Source organism: Cibotium barometz, chromosome 55 (assembly GCF_041138505.1).
Source record: "Cibotium barometz isolate CiBa-2024 chromosome 55, ASM4113850v1, whole genome shotgun sequence".
Taxonomy (NCBI): Eukaryota; Viridiplantae; Streptophyta; class Polypodiopsida; order Cyatheales; family Cibotiaceae; genus Cibotium; species Cibotium barometz.
Genome location: NC_141100.1, coordinates 18560522 through 18577768, shown reverse-complemented (window position 1 = coordinate 18577768; position 17247 = coordinate 18560522). Strand labels below are relative to the sequence as shown.

The window sequence follows — 17247 nt, the reverse complement described above, 5'->3', positions numbered from 1 at the left end:
CGCACATGTGTTTAATCGTGCCATTTGTAAGGGTTTTTCGGCAACCTGGACAAAGCATATCATTGTACCACTCCTTAAGAGTGGGGACCCCATGGTACCAGGAAACTATGGGACGATCATGATTGCTCATTACTTGGCCAAACTATATGGCTCTTTATTGGAGTCGGAGTTGAGCCGCTGGGCAGAGAGGCATGGTCATCGAGCATAGGGACGGGCCGGCTTCTGGAGAGGATTTACTACCTTGGATCACATACTGGCACTTTGGGCACTTATTGAAGAGGGCAGGGCACAGAAGAGAAGGATATACTGTTGCTTTGTGCACTTCCGCAAAGCCTTCGATACCGTACCACGTGCCAGGCTTATGCACAGATTGCATGACATTGAGGTACCTGAGGATATGCAGTGGGGGATATATGCTTTGTATGAGTCTGTGACAGGCAAAGTCAGAGCTCCATGCGGACTATCCAATATGGTGACCAGCACGATAGGGGCGAAGCAAGGATGCCCGCTATCGCCCACCCTCTTTGGACTGTACATTGATGTGGTCTCCGATTATGTAGACAGATTGGGAGGCCCAGGGGCATGCTTGACAGGGGTGTTGATACCCATCTTGTTATATGCTGATGATATTGTTCTAATCTCAGACTCTCCGGAGGGATTACAGAGACATCTGGATGCATTACAGGCATTCTGTGCGGATAGTGATCTGATAGTGCACCTTGTGAAAACCAAGGTTATGGTGTTTAACACCACACACGCATGGGTGACGAGATTAGAGCCTCAGTTCACTTTCTGAGGGGAGCTGGTTGAGTACGTCAGGTCATATGTCTACTTGGGAGTTACTTTCATAGGACCACGTTTCTCCCTGAAGGAGGCAGCAGCAGCTAGATTAGCTCGAGGGCATGCAGCCTTGGGGGCACTGGAGAGGCAGTGTCCACACATATAGTTTCAGGAGCCGCGCACCAAATTGTGGCTATTTGATACACTTGTCACACCGACCCTCCTGTACGGAGCTCCAATTTGGGGGCCCAGCATACATCGCAGATATGAGAGAGGGACGGCTGAGGGATGGAGGCAAATGGAGAGACCACTGGTTATGATGATTGCCCGCATGATTCGGAGCAAATCATCGGTACCACATGAGATTGTTCGGGCTGAGCTGGGTGCCGCAACAGTTGTGACGGAGGTCCTATTTCAGGCAGTTACCTTTTTACAACGGCTATGGGAGCTCCCTCAGCCAAGGTACTCCTGATTGGCATTGACGTCATCCATACAGTTGGCAGAGGATGGAGATACTCATTGCTGGTTTGCTCATATGAGATCATGGTTTGACCTACATGGTTTGCGGATAGAGGCACTGCCACCCTTTCAGTATAGCCTGGATTGTCCATTTTTGGATCTCACCCGCTTAGAGCAAAACCGTGTGATTAGGATGGATATCGTCAAAGTGGACACAGGGAGGACATGGACTAGTCCCCTTGAGCCCTTAGGCACGAAAATGGCTCAAGAGCCATTTTCTGCACCTCTCACCAAATGATTTTATCACCCGCCCGGCGTACATGGATGTACACCTCTGACATGGGATACGTTGGGCCATTGGACAGATCCGGACCTCATCACACCAGCTGTGGATTGAGACAGGGCGATATGTGCATCAGATCTCAGATGACCACATTTGTCAACTATGCTACCAGGAGGCAGAGACAGAGGAGCACTACATTTTGTGATGTACAGTCTATTATGAGATCCGAGGGAGAGATCACTGCCTCTTCCGAGAGGGTTCTGGGCCATTACGCAGGGTCAGAGAGTTTGAGGATCAGAGATGCCTGGGATTGTTCCTACTTGAGCTCAGGAGACACAAAGAGACCTTCTTGGAAGACAGGAAACCGAGCCATGATGTACCTAGACAGAGGATCCTGACATATTTCTTCGGCACCAGCACCAGCACGAGCAACCCAGCCCACACACCTCCCGATACCTCCTCCATCAGGCCATCAGGGCACCGGCCATAATCCCAGGGAGTCACCACTAATAGAGCAGTCATCTTATGTCGTGCTCGTCGGCCACGCCCACCAGAATCCCGACCACGGCATCCTCAATATCGCCAGATCAGAGCCATTATTGCTCGGCATCGGAGGTGCCTACCTCGCTTTTATGACCTCTGCATTCTAGACAGTCCCATGGGGGAGATATTTGATCTGAGGAGAGGGCAGCACTTCAATTGATCAACATACATGGATCTACTTGATATACTTCAGTCGAGGATCAGCATTATCAGCATAGACCCACAGGCCCATTTTATGTGGGTGAGATTTCAGCTAACAGAGGCCAGGACTACGTACATTGCTGTGTGTTACTTTCCACCAGACACCTCACATTATGCCACGAATACACAGGAGATAGAGGATGGAGAGGAGATAGAGGAGGTGGAGGAGAGGGAGGAGACCGGAGGAGCTACATCACCATACAGTGCACTCAGATGAGATTACACATTACATCAGACTGGGAGAGGTCTTACTAGTGGGAGACTTCAATGCCAGGACGAGGAGCAGACAGTGCACTGCATATGATTTTGAGGGAGATCCCATACAGCTACCTACTCTAGAGGACGAGGATTCTGGATCACGAAGGGTGTCTGCAGATACTAAGCCAGTCAAATACTATGGACAGGAGCTTCTGGAGCTAGGATGACGCCACCATCTCCTCATCTATAACGGGATGGCAAGATGGCCACAGTCAGGAGGACTTACATGCTTTCCACATGGAGGTGGAAATAGCACAATGGATTACATCCTAGGCTCCCGGGAGACAGCTCAGCTCATACATGATTTCTCAGTACCCCCCTTACCCATTGGAGCTGATCGCACATACTTATCTTTCACCATGATAGCCACCCCACCTCCCCCCGCCTCAGCACCCACGTCCACCCATTACACCACTGTCCACTTCACTCATGACTGTGATCACATATATCACGATACCCTTTACCATGGTCTACTTGACATGGATCAAGCGGCACCTCTGGAGATACTCACATCACAGTTGACTGATCTACTCCACTCCTTTGTCATTGCCAGCTTCCCTCATACCACCCATACCCCCTCTAAAGCTAAAGTAGGGATGATGCCCCATAATGGTTGGTACAACGACAAGTGTCGTGAGATTCGTGCCCGCCTCAAACGACAGAAAGAACTAGGGGAGATCTGTAAGCATGAAGCTCAAAGATTAAACCGAGCTCTGACTCGTCAGATGAGGAGGAAACACGAAATCAAACAATACTCGGAGTAACTCGAAAGAGGCTTGGAGGCGGTTTCGTGAGCCACGACCACCCACACCCATCACTGATCCAACCACCTGGCATGATTATACAAAGTCCCTCTACCATGTACCAGATCAGCCGCCGTTACCCTCTCCACCTGATCCTCGACCCACCACCTCTACTTTTTTCACTTCGAGTATGGTAGAGAAAGCTCTTAAGAGGCTACAACATAGGAGATCTGCAGATCATACAAGGATACGAGGTGAGCACTTCTCTTATGCCTCTACCACCATAGCTCCTTTCCTTGCACATCTCTTAAACAGGGCACTTGTAGAGGGCTTCCCACACACATGGAGCATGAATATCATTACCCCCATTCACAAATCAGGTGACCCGATGGACCCCAAGAACTACAGGAACCTCATGGTTGGCCATATTATGGCCAAGATAAATGGATTGGTGCTTGAGACAACGCTCCGTTCTCTAGCCTTGAGGGAGGGTCTTCGTGCTCCAGGACAGGCTGGGTTCCACAGTAACTTCTGCACATTGGATCATATCTTCAGCTTGAGGAGCCTGATTGAGCAACCCAAGTCACGAGAGCAGAGACTCTATTGTTGCTTTGTGGATTTCCGCAAAGCATTCGATATAGTGCCACAGGACCGGCTCCTACAGAGATTGCAGACATAGTTCATAACATACGTTTAGCAAACGCATACGCATTCGGGTATGCAAGAATGTTTCGAGTATGTTTCAGTCCCGGGCCGAGTAACATACGTGACCAATATAACACGTCATAGAAAGGACGAGATTTAGACAAATAGATACAAATATACATTGTAAACTCAAGCTCTCCAAGTTCCATTATAAAAACTTACAAAGTTACAACTTACAAGTTACATAAATGCTCATTGCGTGGACCGATTTTCGATTAAAAAAACGTAGCAACTTTCAAAAAATGTAAAACCCTAGAAAAGCATTTAAAAAAAAAAAGCAAGTATGAAAGACGAGTTTCAAACGCGTATGTTTCAAACGTTTGCTTCATGAAGCAAACGCGAATGTTATGAACTATGATTGCAGACTCTTCGGGTGCGTTCAGATATGATCTGGGGGATCATTGCTTTATATGAGAGGGTGACAAGACGAGCCGGATGCCTAGGTGGTCTATCAGAGGAGATACATAGCACTATGGGGGTGAAGCAGGGGTGCCCACTCTCCCCAACACTGGCCTACACATAGATGAGGTCACGGACTTCATAGACAAAGGAGGAGGGAGTGGTGCATCACTCTCAGGGGTTTTGGTCACTTTATTACTCTATGCAGATGACATCATTCTAATATTTGACTCGCAAGAGGGACTGCAGCGCGCCACATGGACACTTTAGATGATTTTTGTACACAAAGAGGCCTTTCAGTGAACCTTGGGAAAACCAAGAGTTATGATCTTTCACACTTCCAAGCAAGTTATGAAAGATACAATGATCACATATAGAGGCAGCCAGGTGGAGGTGACAGAATCATATGTATACTTGGGTATTACCTTCACTAGTAATGGGAGCCGTTTCTCACAAGCATCACAAGACAGGCACACCCGAGGTTATGCTGCCCTTGCATTGATGGAGCGACAGTGTCATCAGGCTCACTTCCAGGAGCCTCACACCAAAGGATGGCTATTTGACACCTTAGTCACCCCAGCTATGATGTATGCAGCACCGGTATGGGCCCCTAACCTCTCCACATATGATTGGCATCGGATGGAGAGACCACAAATCCTCATGATCTCTAGGATGATTCGCAACAAACCATCAGTACCACATGAGATCGTCATAGCAGCGCTTGCAGTGCCCCCCCATGATGGTAGAGGCTTTATTTTAGACCATAGCCTACATCAAACGCATCAGAGGCATGGGTCCAGAGAGACTACCCCGCTTGGCCATGGAGTCCTCACACAGTATTGCCACAAAGGGCCATCAACCATCATGGTATGCTGCAGCAGATGAGTGGTTCTCAGCACATGGGCTCGACATGGATAGATTACCCCCTTCCAGTATGATGATGACTCCCCATACTCTACACTCTCCCGAGAGGAGAGGAATAGAGTTCTGAGACAGGATTTGATCCAGATGCACACGAGGGAGACTTGGTCGGGTCCCCTTCCCACCAAGATGCAGTACTACAGAGATCATTTCCTTAGATTCACAAAGGATGGATTTGTCAGACGCCTAGGCTATATGGATGTACACATGTCTCACACTATGAGGGTGACTATTGGTCAAATCAGAGTTTCTTCTCACACTCTGGAGAGAGAGGCAGGGAGAGTAGCACGGACCCCTAGAGAGGACAGAGTATGCAGATTATGCCACAGAGAGGTAGAGACAGAGGAGCATTACATATGCAGATGCCCTGTATATTATGAGATCAGAGGGAGATACCACTGCTTGTTCAGAGAGGGTTTTGGCCCACTTAGCCGGGTGATGGAGTATCCTGATGAGAGATGCTTAGGCCTTTTCCTCCTTGAGCTACACCGACATTGAGAGAGGCTTCTACACGTGCAGAGCCAGAGATCCCAGCTTTTTCGGGCCTATCAACAAGCCACTTCCCCCTCCCCCTGTATCATCTACCTCCCGACGAGGGCTCACACTACAGAGAGCCTCAGAGATCAGAGCTGCCAGGAGACTGCGACTACCCGGACGTAGACCACCACTACTCCATCAGGCACAGTTTGCCCAAATCCAAGCACGATACCACAGAGCTATGAAGGAGAGAGTCCAGAGGCTACACCACGGCACAACAGATGTGAGAGTCCTCCTCACACCATGCCCCATGTGTGATGTACTACACCCCACCATAAAAACTGGGTGGAATTAGTAGTATACCACCTATCATGATTGTACATCTATAGCATGCTAGACAGTGATTGCATAGTGAGCGGCATATGACTAGGGTTAGCTTTTCATTTCAGTTTTTCTTTCCATGATACTCAAGACATGGACTTGTTGTATACAGATTTGTCTCATAGGCCAATCTGGCCTCCGTAGACGTTAATATATATTTTCTTTCATTCTTTTTCTCTCATCATAGTATCATGATAGCCACGTTATCAGCAGAGGAGGCCCACAAGCCCCTATCAACGGTGGGACATCAACAGCAGTGTTGTAGCATGGCACATTTGGCGTGCTCGCCTGCAGCGAGGTCATAGAAACCACTACCACGCCACTTGTTGAGTCCATCACAAAAGCATATGGACGGACGTCATACACACCTTCCATGGTCAGTGGGAGAAGCTTTGAGGTGGCTTTGAGCGTATGCAGAAGCGCCGAGAGGCTTTTCCTCGGATTTGGAGCAAGGGTCTTTTCCTCAAGGTGAGAGACAACGAGGTTATTGGCACGCCACTTGTTTGGTTGTTCCCCCATCGTATAGAGATAGCCATCCTCCCAGAGCGGCCAACCAACGAGATACACCATAACAGCATTCATTTTCTTGCATCATTTAGCCCACCCCCTTGATTAGGGACATGGAGGGGGGGGGGGGTGCGCACCCATGGAGAGGCTACATGAACTATATGTGAATGAGTGAGCCATGAATTTGACAGTTTTGTTTTGGTCACATATGGGTGGCAGATGCAACAAACCATTTTTCTTAGCACATGGACCTATGCACAATAAGGACACTTTGAGATGCTTGCAGGATTCTCAGGGAGAATTTCATACTGAACCAAATACGGTGAGGAGTATTGCCTCAGATTTTATCCGACCTTAGTCTCTACATAGGCCCACTCTTTGGACAGAGATGCTACACAACAACTAGTATTACAAATGATATGCCTGCCTCTTTGGAGGCCCCCTTTTCAAAGGATGAGCTGAGACATACTTTGCACGCCCTCTTGAAAGGCAAATGCTCAGGGGATGATGGCCTCTCATTCCTTCTTCTTGCAGCTTCAGGTTTACATTGGTGATGATGTTACTACTACTCCGCAGGAGATGTGGTGTTCTGGTATGATGCTCCCTTTTAACATGGAGGGTCTTATCCACCTTGTCCGGAAAGGTGGGGATAAGACCAATTTTAGACAGTGGAGGCCCATTACTTTGCTTGGTTCTGCTTACAAAGTCTTAGTGAAGGCAGTTAGCATGAGGCTTCAGCATGTGCTTCAGAGAGTTATTCATGATACACAGAATGGTTTCTTCCAAGGAAGAATGATTTCCTCCAAGGAAGGAGTATTTTTGATAACATCTTTTCATTCTAGGAAGCTATGGAGTGGGCTAAATCTAGCCAACAACCCCTTGCCATTCCTTTGATAGACTTTGAAAAAGCCTGACATAGTGGATTGGGACTTGGAAGCCACGATGGCACGGATGGGTTTCTCCCAGGAGTGGATCAAAGGGGTCTCTTGTATGTATAGGGAGGCCCATAGCACAATTTTAGCCTGCGGGGAGCGTGGTGAGCACTTTCAGATCTCCTGCTCCATGAGGCAGGGATGCCCCTTAGCTCCACTACTCTAGCTTTTAGTAGCGGAGGCTATGAGTAGGTTTCTCAGAGTTACCCCAGGGGTCTCATGCCTCAAGCTGCCTCTTCGCATAGAGGAGTTACTGGACTCTGAATTAGCAGATGATACTGCTATGTTTTTGGAGGCTTCGGAGACTTGCCTCAATGCTTTCCACATTGCTTTGGAGTTGTTTTGTTTGGCAGCAAGTGCCTCCATTAATTGGCACAAATCAACGGGATTTTGGATTAGTGATTCTCTGCAGACAGATTGGGGTTTGGATGTGGGGTTTACCTGGATTGAGAGAGGATGCACTACCAGATATCTTGGCTATCAGGCTGGCATTGACATCTCGCCTGCATAACACTTCGCCCTTGTGCTCATGAGCATTAAAAACAAACTTCAGCATTGGAGTAGCAGGAAGCTTGATTTAGCCTCTAGAGCCTTGGTAGCTAACCAAGTGCTGCTGGTGACTGCTTGGTTTGTCACGTCGTGCAAGGTGTTTCATAAGGAATGCATTGGTCAGCTTCGTTGGCTTATTCGGAACCTCCTTTGGTCAAGATGTACACATCATGGCAAGAGTGGCTTGGAATACCATTATTATGCCTAAGCACGAGGGAGGATTGAACATCATTGACCCGAAGCTGTAGTGTAAGGCTTTACTTTGTAAGCTGGTAGTCAAAGGATTTCTTCCCGTCACTGAGCCTTGGAAGGACTTTCTTATGTAGCAAATTACGAGGTGCATTCCGATTAGGGGAGGTGATTGGATTTACAGCCCACGTTTTATCTTCTCGGATGCAGAGCACCGACCACCTTCTTCACCCTTGGTGAGATCTCTTTGCGAGCCTGGGATTGCATGAGGAGCTTCTTGGTTCATGTTCCTCCATGGTCAGTTGAGGAGGCTAACAAGCAGCCCATTGTGTGGAATGACTTGATCTTCCATGAATTTGCTAGACCTCTTGAAACAGCCACGCCTATCCAATGGGCTGCATGGACGACTCTTCTCCCCTTAGTGTTGGATTGGAAAAGGCTCACGAGTCTCACGGAGGATGAAAGAATGCTTCGCACCCAACACTTGAGAAATGAAATGATATATTAACATCTCTAAGAGGCCACAACGGCCCATAGTTGTCACGGTACGAAAATACGATACCGTACGGTACGATACCGTACGGGAATATTCGGTACGATATGAAATTTTGGGATACGGTACGATAAAATACGGTTTTTTAAATTAAAGAACACCTACAAACATAGACATTTTCAATTTGGAAGGGTAGAGTCTAGAGAAGTTGTTTCAAACCAAAATATCATTAAAAACAACTAAACAAGTTTGAAGTGACAAACAAAAGTACATAAGTATAGAGGTGCGATGCGATCATGCGCGCTAGGCGCGAGTACAAAAAGAGAGGCTAGAGCCAAGGCCCAAGGAGAGACTAGTCACTAGACAAAGGCATCACTATCAGAGCTCTCGCTGAAATCATCCTCATGAGAAGAGGACACATCAGTGGCCTCGCCGAAGTCGCCATCGCTAAGAAGGTTGCCCTCATCATCGAACTCGGGCTCTCTAAGCTCATGTGAGAAGCCAAAGGGAGCATCCTCATCTGCAAGAGCGAGTGTGGAGCTACCCGATCCACGCCGCACATAGGTATGCACTATGTCCCTGGGAGCACCACGAACCGTGCATCCACGGCTTCCTACTTGCACTCCTCTGCCACTACCTCCACGCCCACGACGAGTGCGAGTAGGTCGTCGATCAAATGACTCGAGCTCTCGATAGATCTCTGCATAGATCCTCTCCTCCTCCTCATCCTGCACTTTGTTTACACTCTGAAGAGTGTCCCCTGTGAGCTTGAATGCATCCACATTCACCTACATTGTACAATGATCAAGTGACAAGCAATGTATTAGAATTTGGTTCCAAATTTCAATAAACATTGAAGTTTGAAATTTGAATGCTTATAACTTATAACTTATAAGTTGTAACTTATACCTGTCTCGCTGATTCCATCTTTTGCATTGCGCGCAGCATGCGCAAGTTAGCGCGGCAATACACTAGCCGCTCTAACTGTTGCGTGCTCAAGCGATTACGTAACTTCGTGTGTACAAGTGAGTAGGAACTCCAGTTCCTCTCACATGCACCCGAAGAGCAATCCTGAGCTAGGATTCTCAAAGCCACCTTTTGGAGGCTTGAGAGCGCATACCCAAATGTCTCCCACCAAAAGAGGGGCTTCACAAGGGATTCCCTCTTCCAACAGGTAGTAGATGCAAACGCGGCTCCTCCCCTTTGGTCATTGTAGCTTATGAGCTCCTCAAGGAACTTCCCATGGCGATCCTCCGGCAATGCTTTGGGCAAGTAAGCATCTCGGGCTTCAAGTAGCTCCACGTTGGTGAAGAGGGCGGGTGATTTGTAAGCCGGATGCAATAAAGCGGCAAGACCATGGATAGGTCTTCGCATCCACTTCCATCTCTTCTCCACAATGGCCAACATACCATCGCGCTTCTCCTCGTCGATGGAAGGAGAAACGCGTAACTCTGCTATGGCCTCTCCCATGAAGTGAACAAGAAGGCCCATGGTGGCTCCCTCCATGTCGGTCATCCGCAATACCCTATAGAAGGGCGTGACCGCAATGACAATAGTGCGGACCGACTGCCAAAACTCCTCCTTTAGGCAAAGCCGTTGCATGGCTTTGGCCTCCGCCGATTCTCGCTCATCCCACTCATTCCACATTGTGGAGACCACTGTTTGGCGAAGGGAGGATTTCACATCGTGGAGGCGCTCCAAGACGAGCCACATGTAGGCGAAGCGTGTAGATGAAGGCTTCTTCAATTCCAACTTGCTATGTTCGCGGAACATGGCAAGCACCTTCACCTTTGTGGTGAAGAAGGTAACAATAGAGATAGCTTCGGTCATTACTTCCTTCATCCACACTAACTTGCCCATATCCTCCATGAGCAAGTCAATGCAATGGGAGGCACAAGGCGTCCATACTATGGAGGGATAGTCCTTCTCGAGCAACTTCCCCATCTGACGGCAATTTGAAGCGTTGTCGGTGATGACTTGCACCACGTTCTTCGATCCAACCTACATGTCACAATGCACATGAATGGATGCAATGAGCGTATGCCGTATGAGACTTGAGTCATGACTCATGATATAGCCACATATGATCATATGATTCATATCACATATACCAAAGCCTAAACTTTAAAGACTTTAGTGCAATTTGAAAGTTGGAACTTACCTCCATGATGGCTTGCTTGATATGGCGATATATGAATGCACCCGATGTTTTCCTCCCCGCCTTTCCGGAATCCACGCCCCGCACAAAGTATGTGCCAAGAGGGCAAGAGACAAGTATATTGATGATGCCTCTCTTCTTCCGGTCACTCCATCCGTCGGAGAGGATGCTACACCCATACTTGGACCATGCCGCCCGCACCGGATTGAGAGATCTATCGATTCTTTCCCTCTCGTCCACAAGCCTCTTCGTGCGCATGTCATGATAGGAGACGCCGGTCCATCCTTCACATGGGCCCACATTTGCAATGGCTTTCACCATTGACTTCCATTGATCTACCTTGAGCACATGGAATGAGAGATTGCACTCAATAATGGTGCGTGCAATCTCTATATCCGCTAGCCGTTGCCGTTCTCGGAGATGTGATAGAGAAGAAGAGAACCCCCCGGTGGCTTGGGCTAGAGTGGCTTGCCTCATGGGAGACTCAAGCCTTTGTCTCTTTGAGGAGGCGGAGGCGGAGGTGGCACCGATGGAGGTGGCACCGATGGAGGCGGCGGGGGAGGATGTATCACAAGGCGAGGAAATGACCTCATCATCCGCCCTTGAGCTTCTACCACTATCATAGTGAGCACCCAATCTACCCTTGATCTTGTTGAAGATCTCATCGGATATAGCAAGGGGGACTTCCTTGCATGGCGCAACTTGCCCCCCCACCTTTCCAACATGTTGGAGAAGCCTAGTAACTCCACTTGTGTATTGTTTGCCACAATACTTACAAGTCCACCTATATGACTTGGACTTTCCATCGGCTTTCTCTACATGGATAGCATGCACATTGAAGGCTTCATTCTTCTCCCTTGTCATTGTAATAGAGAGAGAGAAGTTAGAAGATTCAAGAGATGGATAGGCTTCATTCTTCTCCCTTGTCATTGTAATAGAGAGAGAGAGAGAGAGAGAGAGAGAGAGAGAGAGAGAGAGAGAGGCTTGAGAAAATGAGAGTGAGGCTTGAGTCTTGACTCTTGAGAGAGAGAAAGCCTAAAGGCTTGAGAGAGAGAGAGAGGCTTGAGAGAGGGCCTATGGGGGAGAGAGTGGCTTGAAAGTTGAGAGTTGAGAGAGAGAGAGAGAGAGAGGGGGGGGCTTGATGGTCACTTGAGCAAGACTCAAGAGAGGGGGGGGCTTGATGGCTTGAGTAATGAGCATTGAGAGGCTAGAGCTTTGAGAGAGGCTTAGGGGGTGGGCATTTTATAAGGGCCAAGGCCATGTAGCATGGGCCATGGCCAATGGGCACATGGGCCACAAAGCATGTGCCATGCCCAAAACGGCCAGCAAACGGCTACAAAACAGCCACGAAAACGCGCAGTCGGCGGCGGCGCAACGGACAGAAACGGCCACGAAAATGCGCAGTCGGCGGCGGCGCAACGGACAGAAACGGGCAAATCTGGCATATCGTACCGTACGATATCGTACGGTATCGTACCGTACAAATCGAGTCGTACGCGTACGAGAAACAACCCTGCAACGGCCTATGAGACCAAAACTGAGAGTACATCTGAAGTTGGTGTTTCATCAAAGAGAACAACCAAATGAAACTGAAAAGTACAATAAACTGACTATCTTATAGTTATAAGAACTGTAAGTAAGACTCCTAGATGATACTCAGTAGAAAATACTGGAAAATGTATATGAAGTAGATCCATGTATGCTGATCAATTGAAGTGCTGCCCTCTCCTCAGATCAAGTATCTCCGCCATGGGGCTCTCTAGAATGAAGAGGTCGTAGAAGTGAGGTAGGCACCTCCGATGCTGAGCAATAATGGCTCTGCTCTGGCGATGGTGAGGATGCCGTGGTCGGGATCCTGGTGGGCGTGGCCAACGAGCACGACATAACACGACTGCTCTATCAGTGGTGACTCCCTGGGAGCGTGGCTGGTGCCCTGATGGCCCGATGGAGGAGGTATCAGGAGGTATCTGGGCTAGGCTGTTGGTGCTGGTGTCGAAGAAATCTGTCAGGATCCTCTATCTAGGTACATCATGGCTCGGTCTCCTGTCTTCCAAGAGGGTCTCTTTGTGTCTCCTGAGCTCAAGTAGGAACAATCCCAGGCATCTCTCATCCTCAAACTCCATGACCCTGCGTAACGACCCAAAACCCTCTCGGAAGAGGCAGTAATCTCTCCCTCGGATCTCATAATAGACTGTACATCGGCAAATGTAGTGCTCCTCTATCTCTGCCTCCTAATAGCATAGCTGACAAATGTGGTCATCTGAGAACTGATGCACATATCGCCCTGTCTCAATCCACAGTTGGTGTGATGAGGTCCGGATTTGTCCAATTGCACAACGTATCCCATGTCAGAGGTGTACATCCATGTACGCCGGGCGGGTGATAAAATCATCTGGTGAGAGGTGCAAAAAAAGGCTCTTGTAATGAGCCATTTTCGTGCCTAAGGGCTCAAGGGGACTAGTCCATGTCCTCCCTGTGTCCACTTTGACGATATCCATCCTAATCACACGGTTTTGCTCTAAGCGGGTGAGATCCAAAAATGGACAATCCAGGCTATACTGAAAGGGTGGCAGTGCCTCTATCCGCAAACCATGTAGGTCAAACCATGATCTCATATGAGCAAACCAGCAATGAGTATCTCCATCCTCTACCAACTGTATGAATGAGGTCAATGCCAATCAAGAGTACCTTGGCTGAGCGAGCTCCCATAGCCGTTGTAAAAAGGTAACTGCCTGGAATAGGACCTCCGTCACAACTGGTGCGGCACCCAGCTCAGCCCGAACAATCTCATGTGGTACCGATGATTTGCTCCGAATCATGCGGGCAATCATCATAATCAGTGGTCTCTCCATTTGCCTCCATCCCTCATCCGTCCCTCTTTGATATCTGTGATGTATGCTGGCCCCCAAATTGGAGCTCCGTACAGGAGGGTCGGTGTGACAAGTGTATCAAATAGCCACAATTTGGTGCGTGGCTCCTGAAACTATATGTGTGGGCACTGCCTCTCCAGTGCCCCCAAGGCTGCATGCCCTCGAGCTAATCTAGCTGCTGCTGCCTCATTCAGGGAGAAACGTGGTCCTATGAAAGTAACTCCCAAGTAGACATATGACCTGAAGTACTCAACCGGCTCCCCTCAGAAAGTGAACTGAGGCTCTAATCTCGTCACCCATGCGTGTGTGGTGTTAAACACCATAACCTTGGTTTTCACAAGGTGCACTATCAGATCACTATCCGCACAGAATGCCTGTAATGCATCCAGATGTCTCTGTAATCCCTCCGGAGAGTCTGAGATTAGAACAATATCATCAGCATATAACAAGATGGGTATCAACACCCCTGTCAAGCATGCCCCTGGGCCTCCCAATCTGTCTACATAATCGGAGACCACATCAATGTACAGTCCAAAGAGGGTGGGCGATAGCGGGCATCCTTGCTTCACCCCTATCGTGCTGGTCACCATATCGGATAGTCCGCATGGAGCTCGGACTTTGCCTGTCACAGACTCATACAAAGCATATATCCCCCACTGCATATCCTCAGGTACCTCAATGTCATGCAATCTGTGCATAAGCCTGGCACGTGGTACGGTATCGAAGGCTTTGCGGAAGTCCACAAAGCAGCAGTATATCCTTCTCTTCTGTGCCCTGCCCTCTTCAATAAGTGCCCAAAGTGCCAGTCTGTGATCCAAGGTAGTAAATCCTCTCCAAAAGCCGGCTTGTCCCTCTGCTCGATGACCATGCCTCTTTGCCCAGCGGCTCAACTCCGACTCCAATAAAGAGGCATATAGTTTGGCCAAGTAATGACCAGTCATGATCGTTCCATAGTTTGCTGGTACCATGGGATCCCCACTCTTAAAGAGTGGTACAATGATATGCTCTGTCCAGCTTGCCAGGAAACCCTCACAAATGGCAGGATTAAAAACATGTACAATGAGCGGAGCCAAAGTATCGCGTGCATATGAGAAGTGCTCTCCAACTAGCCCATCATGATCCTATGCCTTTCCATTCTGTAACCTGTCTATCGCATCTAGCACCATCCGCATACTAAAAAAGGTGCTGCTAGCCGGTCTAGCTCCCATTGGAGGGGGGGTGGGGGGCTGTCCTGGTGCATCATATAGCTCTCTAGCATAAGCATGCCATGCCTCAGGTGCAATAATCGGAGTACGAGGCTGTCTCTCCTGAAACATCTTCCATGCCCTCTTGCTGTCCTTCCCCAAGAAGAGTTGGTAGAACTTGTAAGGTCTCTCCCAAGCCATGTATGTATGTGTCTCTTTTAATATAGAATTCAATAAGGAAAGAGAGTGTAATTAGAGAAGAGTGAGACAACAAGGCTAGAAACATTAGAAAAGTGTTAGAATAAAAATATTAGCTCCAAAAATTCAAAAGAAATAAGAACATAAGAATAGTTCTATTAAGAGATAAGTATCCCCAAAAATAGAATTTCGAATTTAGGTGATAAGAGTCATATTTAGAGTACTTTTACACATTTAGAGTCCATGCATACTAAAAATGTGGAAAAACAACGCGTTTCTAAAGATGGCGCGTTTGTGGCTATATACAGACGTTTTTGCCTATTCTGCCCGCGATGGCTTGTAGACCAGATGCCTTCCCGTTCTTTTGACTGGTTATACGACCATATTCTGAGTTTTTATCAGAGAGTTATGGCCGAAACAATTTGCTGTTTCTGTCAGGGTCTCTACACAAAGAAAACTGTGAGAAGGCAGCAAGTAGCCTCAAGGTAATCCTAGAGTTTGAGATGTATATATCCCTTCATTCTTATCTAATATCTTAGAAAAGAAGCTTAGATTGCTATGGTCTTTCGGAGAAAGAGACCAAAACTCCATAGCTTTTCTTTTAGAGAAAGAATAGTATACCGTAGCCCTGTTAGAGAAGGCTATTTTGCCATAGACCTTAGAAAGAGAGAAGAGTCAGTACGAGTAAGAGGAGATAAAGCTTGGGGATTATTGGATGATTTCAATCGTAAGAGAAGGTATTAGAAGACTCTATTCTCATATGTCAAGTTCTAAAGCTCTTGTTAATGAGCAAAGGCAACGATAAACGACATATTTCTATAAGGTATATACATATTTTATTTTTCAATTATATATCATTCTTAGGGGTTGAGGTATGGCCCCGACTTCTCTATTAATTGTTAATAGTGATCTATTTGATTGATTTACTATTTAAAGTTTGTATTCTTTTAAGCAATAGCATATGTCTTAATAAAGAATGTCTTATCGCAATCTCAAGTTGAAATGCTAAAATCTTTGTGAAAAGGATTGTTTTCTTAAAGAAGGTGACACGGATCCTAGTCCTATGGTTTAGTGAGTAAATGGATTGTTATCTTGGCTAAATTAAGGTACAGGTACAACTTCTCCCTGCCTTGACGCTGCCCCGTTCTTGTGCTTGTGTAGCCCGACGGCGGAGACGTTAGTAAGGCTCGGAGTTGACCCATGGTATCCCTCATACCATTGGGAGAAGGTTTGCCGATTGAGGCGAGTGATTGTGATGCTGCCTAGTTCTGAGGGCCCAGGCTAGTGCGGTGAATTAGCCCACCCTAGTGCGCAGACATCCCTCTGAGGGACGGGAGGATCGAGCGATGGAGCCTGAGAGGGCGGCAGGCCGGCTTGAGTCCTCGCCAGCGACCGACGATGAGGTGTATGGTCCCATAGGGTTTTGCCCAGAATGTAGAGACTGGAAGGCCAAATTCTAGATCATCGGCGGTATAAAGGAAAAGAATAAGAGATCCGGTTTGGCTTGTATGAAACTGATTCATGTATAAACTTTTTTGTTATAAATCTTATCTTGGTATTATTGTATTGTATAAAAAGACAATTTTAATAAACCTTGTGAAAAGGGCCTTAATTAAGGAACATATTTATTTATGTCAAACAGTGTGGTAGGATTAATTAGAAAACAAATTGACGCGTGAGTAGGGTGGAAAGTGGGAGGATGGAATGCCCCGACGGCACCATCCTACGGACGGGTGAACCCGATTAGTCGGGTAGCTTTCCAACATAGTAAGTGAAAGCCCTACGTTAGATAAATATGTTCTCGGGCAATTCTATTCTAGAAGACTAGGCCAGCGGCGGCTGTGCCTTGCATGGATGAGGAAAAAAGCGTTGCCTCTAGAAATCAAGTCTTGTAGTTGCCCAATTTATGATCAATTACCCTATGGGTGATTTGATTTTTAGAAGACCACGCTCCCCCTGCGGGATAGAATTAGGTCTTACCTATGAATCGTATCCTTGAATCTCTGCATGGTCAAGG

At 47.6% G+C, this 17247-nt stretch overlaps 3 protein-coding genes across 9 annotated transcripts in view; all 3 read right to left on the bottom strand.

The window, feature by feature from the left end:
- The window catches only part of LOC147607456 (Spc97 / Spc98 family of spindle pole body (SBP) component), a 139017-nt gene that overhangs the window by 46374 nt on the left and 75396 nt on the right, over positions 1–17247 (bottom strand). The window lies entirely within an intron of this gene.
- LOC147607458 (uncharacterized) lies at positions 9579–10801 on the bottom strand. Its single transcript, XM_086790850.1, has one exon. The coding sequence runs from the start codon at positions 10762–10764 to the stop codon at positions 9724–9726; it is 1041 nt and encodes a 346-aa protein (XP_086646976.1). The 5' UTR covers positions 10765–10801; the 3' UTR covers positions 9579–9723.
- LOC147607457 (uncharacterized) lies at positions 10780–11882 on the bottom strand. Its single transcript, XM_086790849.1, has one exon. The coding sequence runs from the start codon at positions 11840–11842 to the stop codon at positions 10922–10924; it is 921 nt and encodes a 306-aa protein (XP_086646975.1). The 5' UTR covers positions 11843–11882; the 3' UTR covers positions 10780–10921.

Bases quoted from the DNA above. Each gene is read 5' to 3' on its own strand.
- LOC147607457 (XM_086790849.1), bottom strand. From the start codon at position 11,842: ATGACAAGGGAGAAGAATGAAGCCTTCAATGTGCATGCTATCCATGTA.
- LOC147607458 (XM_086790850.1), bottom strand. From the start codon at position 10,764: ATGGGGAAGTTGCTCGAGAAGGACTATCCCTCCATAGTATGGACGCCT.